The 11,549-nt window shown below is 34.7% G+C and overlaps 1 protein-coding gene across 4 annotated transcripts in view; it reads left to right on the top strand.

Moving 5' to 3' along the window:
- The first annotated feature begins 10,436 nt into the window (after window positions 1-10,436).
- The window catches only part of Fkbp14 (FK506-binding protein 14), a 49,470-nt gene continuing 48,357 nt past the window's right edge, over window positions 10,437-11,549 (top strand). Inside the window, exon 1 of one of the 4 annotated variants that reach the window (XM_053767858.1) lies at window positions 10,437-10,873. In XM_053767858.1, coding sequence (XP_053623833.1) covers window positions 10,686-10,873 — 188 coding nt within the window. In that variant the 5' untranslated portion in view covers window positions 10,437-10,685. The remainder of the gene's footprint in view (window positions 10,874-11,549) is intronic. The other 3 variants (XM_053767854.2, XM_053767855.2, XM_053767856.2) reach the window with 3 other exon arrangements.

Genomic DNA, 11,549 nt, shown 5'->3' with positions numbered 1-11,549 from the left:
ATAGCTACAAAATTTGCTTATAAATAGGTACAAAATTTGAAGTGAAAAGTTGATTACGTAGGATGCTTTAGGTAAATGTTTATAATCATCAAATCATGTCTAACAAAATATTGTTGAAATAGTACGGTTATTGCGTTTAGTCGTAACTTACTTAACTTAACTACTAGATAATTGCATTTCTAGGAAAATGCATACCTATACCGAGCACTATTACGTACGAGCGATACGATACTACTTATTATTTTTAAAATAGGTCTTAATTTTGTCTCAAAATTTGTTGGCCAAAGCTTTTACTACTTAGTCATTTTTAGTGGCTTTGTTGTATTTAAGTACGATGTAAATGAAACAATAATCTCTTCATTTCTATTAATATTAGATAAAACGAACACTTGGAAAGTAAGTTTAACAATACTTACTTACCCGTAGACAGGGACTGATACATCAATGTAACATTCACTGGAAGAAGTCGGCGATCCCCGTCCGCTCCTGTACACGGCCACACACTTGGCGTCATGTACTCGCGACACAACTGGCAGGTCCTCATCAACAACAAAACTTAAGTTGTCCATTATTTATTTTTTAAATCCCGCGGAGCACGACTGTAGCAACACTGAACTAATTTGAATTTAATTAATTTTTATCGTTTCGTTTATTCAGCCTATACTGCAAACATGAAGGCAGGTAGGAGTAAACTGAATAATCCCAGTTGAAATGAGGTGTGGCGATACATTGTCAATTCAGCGTTTACCAGCCAAGTGGAAAACTCAAGCATTACTTTGCATAATAACAATGGCAGCTTGTCGATCCGGGGCTGATGAAGTCAACACATATTACTTTGATATAATCAAAACATAAACGGTAAAATTATAACAGCGTAATAGCAGAAGTAAGTCTGAAAATTAATTAAAATTCACTCTAGGTATATTCATAAATGTACAAGCTCAGTCTCATTGACCATCGTAATTTGACCGCCCAATCAGCAATATATTACTTGGTAATATATTATTAATTGGTTCTAAGTTTCATTCCCTTTAGATTTTGAATAACAACCATCATCACAAAGCGCCGGAAGCGATAGAAAAACGGAATGTAAGGTACCTACGGACCGAATAGGAAATTATTTGGCGAATCTCTAGGACCTCCATTATTTTAGCATGCCATATGATGCATTTAAGGGATAAAAAAGTTACATGTAACAACGGCATTCCTAAAACGCAAACGAAAAGTTTATTTTTCCGGGCTTCGGGGCGTCACAAGCCAGGAAACAACGAGGATGACAGAGAGGTTTGACGAATCTAGACTCAGCTTTATACTAAATATATAAGCAGAAATAGCCGAGGGCGGTGAGCGTTTCGTTACACGGAAGGGTTCCGAGTTCGGATGCTGAGCAAAGTGATTGAAGTTCAACGGATCTCTCGCACTGAATAGCACAGCTGCAAGCGATAAGCGTATGACCATTTAAAAATGAGTTTTTAGAAAATTTTGCGTTTTTTATGTTTGTTTGACTAAATAAATTATTATTTTATAAATTTGACATTATAATATTTGCACACCTTACCAGGATAAAATGTAACGGACTTAATGAATTTGAATAAATACTTCGAGATACTCGACATCCACATTAATCCAATAAACTTTCCATAATACCAAAACAAAGTGGATTTTTTAGTTTTCTTAATATTATATAAGTAACACGGACTCAAATAATCCAGAAATGATTCGACTTTTTACGTCTCCTTTATTCACCCTGGCACAATTTCCTCATCGAAACTGCTGGTTCGTAAAAATTATCATCTTTTCCCTCTCAACTAACAATAGTTGAGAAAGAGTAAGAAGAATAAAAAGATCTTAGTTCGAAACTAGTACCTATACCACCCAAGAATTCCTTTGAAATTATGGTTTTGAGACATAAAGACGAAATAATATTAACTTGATATGCCAAGTATTTTTTATTTCTTAAAATTGTGTGTTGTCGTTTTAGTTTTACTAAAAATTATAATAAAGTAATACGTACATTTCAAAATAATATTTCAATAAGTATGATATACAGCATTTTTTATAAATTCAATGTACCTATAATTTGTTGTCCACAATAGTTCTGAGGAAGTTTTGGCCCAAAACTAAACCTAATTATAAAAAGATACTTGAAATATGCTACAATTTTAGCTATGATATGACGCAGTCCAAATAAAAACAGTTTAAAAACCATGTATTTTAACTAATAGTTTCTTGTCACTTGCGTCGTCACCAAGCGGTGTTACCCGGCGCCGGACCGTTTGGTCCATTTCATAAATTTGTTTCATAAACTTTCTCTTCGCTTACCTATTTACTCAATATTTACTTATTCTATCTTGGTTGTTAACTAAAATATTGCAGTCCCGACTCCCGACCCTGTCAAACGGGATGTACCACGAGAATCTAACTCTAATAAAACGAACTCTAGCCAGAACATTCGAAGAAATAAATAATCTGTAGCCAGGTAACAAAAAAAATTACTCCGATAACGGATTTATCTGGAATTTATTAGGTTTTAACTTTTATTTGCTTACTTTTAATAGATATTCAAAATGCATGTCCATCTGATACTGTACGAGTAATATAAATCTAGAGAAACAATCTTTTTAGGCAATGGCAATAAAATTGATTAAAAATATTATTAAACCATATTTCATTTTGAACATGTTTCAATTTCAATTAATCTCTGAAATTCATATTTAATATTGGTTGTACTTAATTGGAAACTGAAGAGTTGTTATAAAATATATAATCATTTTCGTATAAAATTCGATATTCCGTGTTATCAATTAGCGATATAATTATTGGTTCGTGAATTCCGATAGGTATAACAAGCGATTTGATAATCGACCTAAATAAAGAAAGTTGTATGTGAAAGGTGCTAAAGATTATCTATCATCTATGGTAATTTACATCAGTTTTGTTCCAGTCATACATGTGCGAGAGACCGCGACTTATTGCAACTATAGCGACTGTAGTTACCTAGCTTTTATCGAACTGGTAAATGAAAGTGCGTGTGAAGATTTGCAATGCAATGTTCTACCGAGGTGGTTCCCACGAGAAGCCAGAACAATGGTCGTGTTCATCTCTCTATTTGAAAATAAAACTAAGGTTTGTGGCAATAATAATACAGTGTGTCTAACAGTCTAGAGTGTCTGTCTAGTCTTTTTTATATACCTGACAAATATTTATCACTATGAAATCTTACTATTTGTTAAATTTTTGTATATTTATTATATTTGGACTGTCAGGTGAATTTATCAATCTGTGTTATGCACGTTTTTCTATGTGTTAGAAATTTCATTCAGTACTCAGTCAGAAAGACACAAACACAACCACGACTTGGGATACATTTTTCCCAATTAATTGTTCATTATCTATAACAGCATCTAAAATATATAATAACTAGATAGAGTGAACGAAAATTTTCTCATTAAATACCTGTTTTATCAGCATAGTCTTCAACTTCTAATAGAAAAAATATTTCGCTTGATATTTTTTCTCAATTGGAGTATGCGTATATTTATTACAAAAACTTTTAATTTAAAAAGAATTTTTAATCATTTAGATTCTCTAGATTTAGAAGTAATTAATACGAGACCGTCTTCATTGAAGAATCATTTTACAAGGGAACTGGGAAAAGCCTGAAATACCTAACCTATTGGAAGATCGGTGTTATTAAAAATTCCATGTTTCTTTTTAAAAGAGCGATCTGACGAAGCTGAGGATCTTTTATCGCAAAAGCTAGGAGCTAATTTAATTCTTAAATAAAACTACAAACATGGAATAGAAAAGTGGTGGAGAGGCCAACCATTTCAATAAATATTAATAAATAGGTGAGTTATATATAAATAGGAGTTTACCTATGTTCTACCTTTACTTCACTCGGATCGTAACTCCTTATAGCTCCCTATCCTACATATTTAGATTATTAGTTACTAAAACCTTAGGTACATGTAAAATCTTAACCTACTAAAACCTTAACCTACTCATAAATGTGAACTAACGAGTACCTGTATTTGTTACTCAATCTCCTATCAATTGGTACATTAAACCCTGGAATTTACATAATTTTATGCTTTTCCGCATATTTATAGTGGGACTAGGGTAGGTAGTGTCGACATCCGATATGGTACACTTATCTATAGGTACATATTAATCACATACCTTCCTTCTTAGTTTCAAAAAGTATATACTTATTACTATTTAAAATATTCCACTAACAGCTAAATAACAAAAATGTAGAAAATACAGTAGGAAACAGAGGGTCAATGAAAATTCCCCACAGGTAACACAGAAGTATGAAATTGAGAAATTAAAACAAGTAGACAAAGCGTCACATGAAAGCATTAGCCAGAAGTACTACAATTCTTTAGAGTAAATTAAAAAAAAGAAAGAAACAGCACAATGTTTCAAAGGTACCTATCAGGATGAGAAAATCACCCTGGAATCTACCAATCAAGAATTTATAACGCGATATTATTTGGGCATAGCTCAAAAGCAGGTCACCAACACCGCGCACCGCCGCGACTCATCTCAAGGCGAATTAGCGCCGTCCAGGGACAGTATGACGCTGTCAGTCGTGTCCTCTGACTATGACAGACAGCGTTCCTGTGTTCCTGTAATTTGCACGATTTAATTAAAACTTAATTTTTTTTAATGTACACCCAATACCTACGTGCCTAGTCGTGCGTGGCCGCCACTTATGTATCAAAACTATTTTATTATTTATATATACTATATTTAAAACAGCGATCCCGGTGTCACTCGGGTATACCTACATAATAGCCTATGTTACTTCTGAACGTTTCGTCTGACTCTGTGCCAAATTTCATTACAATCGGTCCAGTAGCATTTGAGTTGTTAATTACAAACAAAAACACAAATAATTTTAATTTCTCTTCATAAATTGAGTATGGATAGTATGGTTATGTAAATAAATAACATACCACTATTTTCAGGCGGTGCGGTGGCGACAAATGGAAATTATCTGTCCGACTAATTGAAGTTTTAGTTTTGCTCCTGGCACATTTATGTTAATACGATACAAGCACTATTTATTTATTTTTTTTCAGCTCATAGTTTAGTATTTAAAAGTATTAGTAAAAATAATAAACACAACCCTACACAATTAAATGCGCTAAGAATGATTTCTTTGACTTTATTTATGGTTAAGAGACGATTCTTTATCGGGAAAAGTATGTATTGATCAAAGTTTCGCATATTGCCTACAACCACCTTAGTTGGATATTATCTTCAGATTACCTAAACACCTTTACAGAATCAATGTGATCAGTGCATCAACTTACATAAAAAAATTAAAGCAAAATAAGGACACAAATTTCGACTTCTCATACTACCTTATGTTATTTTATTTAAAACATGGATTGAATCTGAAATAAATGATTATTATACTAAGTCCGATCACAGGCCAAGTTTGACAGTTAACGTGTAAAAAAAAATGTTTCTTAAATATTTTTAAATATTGTTGCATACAATGATTTAAATAGATATAAGTACAATATTAAAAATACTTAAAATGCATTCAAGAATTGCAAACAGTCACATTTAAGTGCACAGGTAGACATCTCAAAACTACTGACTTGTCCAACTGTATACATGGTGCGACTCAAATACAGCGCAGTTCAGTTTAGAAACCTGAGATAAATCGCATTAGTATTAATCAACGTGTTGTGAAGCGATGCAAATCTGTTTAGTCCAGGACGACTGGATCCCATTAAGACATTAAGAGGTGATGGTAAGCCTTACGTACACATATGAACCCTATGTATACATATGAAGTGGTAAGATACGGCAACTACATTGGGTAGCTTTTTGTATGAAGTTTCAAGTTACAACAAAAATGTAGACGTCGGTCGCGTGCACTGTTTCTCTTTACGAGTACCCATTTTAGAAGTGTTAATTTAAAATTGAAGCTTCGCTTAAAGGATCTATATTTATAGATAACGTTACTTATCACTTCCCAATTCGTCGAACTTTGACGGATTCGGCATACATAAATTGCTGGTTTTTAATTGCGGTTAATAAAAGCAAACAAAAATCTAGGTACGCAATGTTTGAATGCAAATGTCAAACGTCGACCCGAATACATGAACATTGCGTAGTGTGAAGCCGGCATAATGTATGTACTTAATAGGTATTTTGTCACCCTGTATAGCCATTTCTATTCTCATATCATTTCCGATTGGAAGTGAATGAGATGGCAACACAATATTCAGCAAAGTGCGACACTGCATTACAGCCGTTGACATCAGTTAACTTTATCTGCTGGATAACTACAATATTTGACATTCACAGGCTAAAATTGGTACTTACTTATCATTATTCAACACATTTCTAGTCTTACGAAGGTTGTGGTGCCATCACTGTGAGAACATTCGTTGTCGCTGCGTAGACAACAAAAATCATCTATGCATTTTGTTATCAATGTTTATAACGATTATCGAATGACTTTTACAAAGGTTATTTTTTATCGTGTTGTTTTTGAAAGTGAAATGTTTAAATTATAACTTAAAACTTAATTTACTAAGTAGGTTGGTATGAATGTTACCTATCTGGGAATTATCAGATTTTTCATAATTTGTATATAAGTAGGTACCTATGTAGTGTATTAGTTTTTTCATATTTTATTAGTAAATATATTTTATTCGGGAAATTGCGAATTTTACGAATTTCCGAAGTTGCGGGCACAGCCTGTAAGTATAAAATAAAAACCTAAATGTGGAAGTAGAGACATATTCTCTATAATTTTTCATTCTGGAAAATGGAAAATCTGAGTGGATCTGAACATTTTTCTTTATAGATTTTCAACTCATGACGACATACCCACTTACTAATAGTTCTGTAACACGTATGCATGGAACTAGTAGAACCCGTAGTACTTACTAAATCCATGGGTTAAACTTCCAATGGACCGATGTGGCAAATCAACCAAAACCCATATAAAATCATAAAGCACTGTTTCTCTCTATGTACGTAGACAATGTCAAGGGACCGCAGTTAGTTTTATAGCATTGTTCTATATGTTAGCTCTTGTTGTTGACAATTAATTTGTATAACAATAAACAATTTCAGGGAACTGTTACTGGACCATTGTTCTAAATTAATTGTTCTTCGATACAAAGCTATAGAACAATATGTAGATCATATAGGTATGTAGGAGTGAGTTGTAAATTGACGAGACCGGTTTTTACGTTCTCATTTTTACTTACACACACGACTTATGTGCGTAGTGCGACTTTACCATTTAAATCTCACCATCAAGTCTATCATAAGTCATAAGATACATCTAACCAATCACAGTGCGCCATTGGGACGCAACGACAACCACAGCTTAATGAGATTGTGTTCGATGTGTCTCACTTCGAATCGACTTTATAGTGAGAAGTGAAATGCTAACCCATAGGTACTCCGTCCACTGTAATGGCGTACCTTTGTACTCGTAGATGTTCCATTATAAGAGCTATATTTATATTTTTTTTTAAATGTAAGACTTTCTGGCTTGATAGGGACTCACACTGTTGAAATGAGTTTCTTTCGGCATTTCTTCTCGGCAGTGGTTGTTCCGAAATAAATAAAAATAAATAAATATATAGGTGTATGTATGGACAAATCGCACAGATTGAGTTGGCCCCAAAGCCCCAAACCAAATTCGAGACGTGTGTTATTGGTTAAAAATTTAAAGGTACCTAGTATATTTTATAACATATATAAATGTACATCTAAGACTCATTTTCCATCTTGACCTGATAGGGGCTCGAAGCCGGGACCCCCAGTGTAACAGTGGCCGCACTGCTACACTGGGGGTCCCGGCTTCGAGCCCCTATCAGGCAAGATGAACATTAGGCCACGGAGGTCGTCAAATGCTAGCATTTGACGTGAAAAATTGCCTAATTTCTGAACAGGTAAGTGATTTGATTATGAGCGTTCCAGCCGTGAAAACTTCTTAGAGGCTATGAATCAAATTTACTATTTCATAGTTTGTATATAAAGCAAGTTACTAATTTCAATTAAATCAGTCAACGTTCGAACTCGGGCCATTAGCTACATCCATCCATACCGAATTCCGCTGAACGGGTCAAACGGATTATCCGAGAATGCATCACAGACATTACAGATTATCATATGGACTGGCTGCACTCCGAATGCTAGTGCAAATGTCATTGTACATTTGCAGTGAAAGATTAATCCTATCCTATCTATAACTACATATAATAAAACAGTAAAATATATTGTCTGTACATATAGTCATTTTATTTTTGACTGAAATGGATAGAGGGGGTACTTAAAAAGAATAATAGAAAGCAAAAAAATAAATTTATTTTTTTGTCTCCGAAAGTAATGGACGGATTAGAATGACTTTTTTTTGTTATATAGCTTAATAGCTATATAACCTAGTCAGGGCAATATATAGGGTATAAACTATTTTGAAAACTGGAACACCTAATGGAGAACAGTGATGGTCCAGCTAAACTATAGGAAATATAGAAATGGCGCTTTGACAAAAGTTATTCAGCCTGATGAGCATTTCCTGTTGAACTTGAAGCCGAGATTCTCACTTTGAGTGGTGGTGAGTTTTCTATCTCTCTAATAATTTAGACTCTTTTCCAAAAATTTATCGGCCACGCGAACGAAGTCTCGGGCATCAGCTAGTCCTATAATAATCCTGCTAATATTATAAATGGGAAAGTTTGTGAGGATGTGTGTGTTTTTGTTACTCTTTTAAAGTACGCAAAATATACATGGACGGATTGCTATGAATTTGGTACACGAGTAGAATATCATCTGAAATAATATAGGGTACTTTTATCCCGATATTCCCATGGGAGCGAAGCCCCGGGGCGCAGGTAGTTTTATAAATGCGAAGTTTTTAAGGATGTATTTGTGTTTGTTACTCTCTTACGCAAAATCTACAGGGCGGATTATTATGAAAGGTAGAATATAACCTGGAATAACACATAGGGTACTTTTATCCCGATATTCCTTCCTCAGGAACTACACTGTCTATTTAAAAACCCCGCAAAAAGTCCGTCGCGTACTTAGTTTTATAGATCATAGCATATAGATACGTAGATTATAGAAACGCACATACCTATAGGGACAGACAGACATACCTACAGCGGCAAGAGTCTTTGTTTTATACAACGCGCAGTGATAGTTTTTGTAAGATAACAAATCTATAACAATTTTCAAATATGTAGACCAGTTGGAAGTGGCCCCTGTCCAGCTCGCGTAGTGTGATGTGCACGAAGCTATCTTCGTGCACATTTGACAATATCGCATATACCTATAATCTGTCAGTTACTCAGTAACGGAAGAGTTTTATACATACTGCGCCCATTATATCCATATTAGACTTTAATCGATAAAAACAATTTGTTTATATTCTGTTTACACCTTTCTATAAAATTTTAAAGTAAATCGGCTCCGTGGATTGTTATTTTAATTTTCCTACAGGACCCCCGGGATGACATGTCTATAATATATTAACCCGGGATTCCGAGGAATTTTTGATTCATAATTAGTTTTTCAATTATCCTAGGGGAACCTGACCATTTACCGAGATGAAATGTATCTAATTATCCTACAGGACCCGCCTCATTTTCCGGGATGAAATGTCTATAAGATGTTAACCCGGGGTTTTGAGGCATTTTTGATTCATAATTAGTTTTTCAATTATCCTACGGAAACCTGAACATTTACCGAGATGAAATGTATCTAAAATGTTAACCCGGTATATAAGGTACCTACATACAAATTTCAAGCAAATCGGTCCAGTAGATTTCGAGTGATGCGCGTTCAGACAGACAGACAAATATTTCCAAAACTATATTTTCGTCATCTATATCAGTAACTAAGTATATTCCATGAAGAATTAAAAATAAATATCCAATGTACAAATTTGGCCTTTGAAATTGAAGAATTTTATTATATGTGTTGATGATTTACTGGTGTAAGTATTATGTATCTAGCTGTGTACAAATTAAACTAATATCAATATGTAACCAATTCCCGTGAATTGATCAGCATTAATAAATTAGTGATGGTATATGGAGCAGACTATAAGCGCCGACTTGCTTGTGTAATTAAATAAGCTGTAGAACATTACAACTAGAACTATATATAGACTTATATATATAAATAAAGACAGTTACTAAGTAAAAAGTGTATGATATGCTAATAGTTATCATGACCTTTGTCCGATAACTCAAGTTATTCCGTTTTTGCAAATTATGATCCATGTGGCATCGACTTCGTATCAAATGGGACCACCACATTAATATGACATTCGAGTAACATATTGCGCGTACGTGTCAAGTCAATATATCGAAAATATTTCACGAGTAACGAGTTTTGGAAAAAGTGGAACGCAGCTCGGCGGATGACCATCACGTCACCGCTCGCGTGGCAGGCACAGAGACTCGCCGCGTCATCCTCCACGCACGCGTCGTGACAGAATATACTCCGCTCAGTCTTTATCAAGCGAACACAACCCATTCGAGCAGGACAGCGCAATCACCCGGCGGTGCAGTAACGGCAGTCGGCTAACTTTATCCGAGCAGAAGTTGTTGAGCCCGTTCAGTTAGTTTCCAGTCGCCTATCGGGTCGCACGCTTTCCTCGAAACTAGAAAACTTTTCGTAACTTCACTATGACGTTACGCTGCGTGCTGGCGGTTCTGGCGCTCGTGGGGGCCTCTCTGGCCGGCGAAGATGTTAAGCAATTGAAGGTGGACGTGGTAAGCGTCCCAGAAGGATGTACTGTAAAGTCTAAACACGGCGACATGCTCACCATGCACTACACCGGCACTCTGGATGATGGTCACAAGTTCGACTCCAGGTAAGGAAAATTTATGCGAATTTTATTTGCGAACGCATTATTTTATTTTACAATACTTTCTACGTATATTTTGTATATAATTAAGTAAAACATTAAATTTGAAATGGAGTTGTTGCTGTTTTCCACCTAACTTTTTTACTTGTCATTGTTTATTCAAAACCCTCGGGCGCGTCGGCACTGCAGCGAAGTGTTAACTATTTTACAAACTTAACCTCCATCCAGAAAACGTAATACTTACTACTTAGGTAACATTATCTTATAGTTCATGTAATGTTGCGAGAAACAAAGTTGACTTTGTTGGTATGGTAATGACCGATAAATTTATATGAGTAGAATTTTGTCTCTATAATTATAACCCTATCGTGTAACTGTTCATTTGGCCCAGTTACTGCATAGTGAATCGTAAAATGTATTTATGGCTTTCCTGTAAAATAATTGATTCGTTTCTCAAACGGTTATCGTATTAGGCATTTTACATTCATTAAATTTGGGCAGGTATGAAAAATACACCTATATGCTACATGCTATACCTATCTATATCCAATATAGGCGATACACGCCACTACCCAGCCTACTTAACTATTTAATTTCCTAAGTAGAATTTGACTAGATAGGTATTTATGTGGTTTAGTTAACAATAATAAAATATTGTTTTACCATCAAAATAACATCAGGT

This window comes from Plodia interpunctella, chromosome Z (genome assembly GCF_027563975.2).
Source record: "Plodia interpunctella isolate USDA-ARS_2022_Savannah chromosome Z, ilPloInte3.2, whole genome shotgun sequence".
Taxonomy (NCBI): Eukaryota; Metazoa; Arthropoda; class Insecta; order Lepidoptera; family Pyralidae; genus Plodia; species Plodia interpunctella.
The sequence above is the reverse complement of the archived record's forward strand: the minus strand, read 5'-3'. Positions and strand labels throughout refer to the sequence as shown.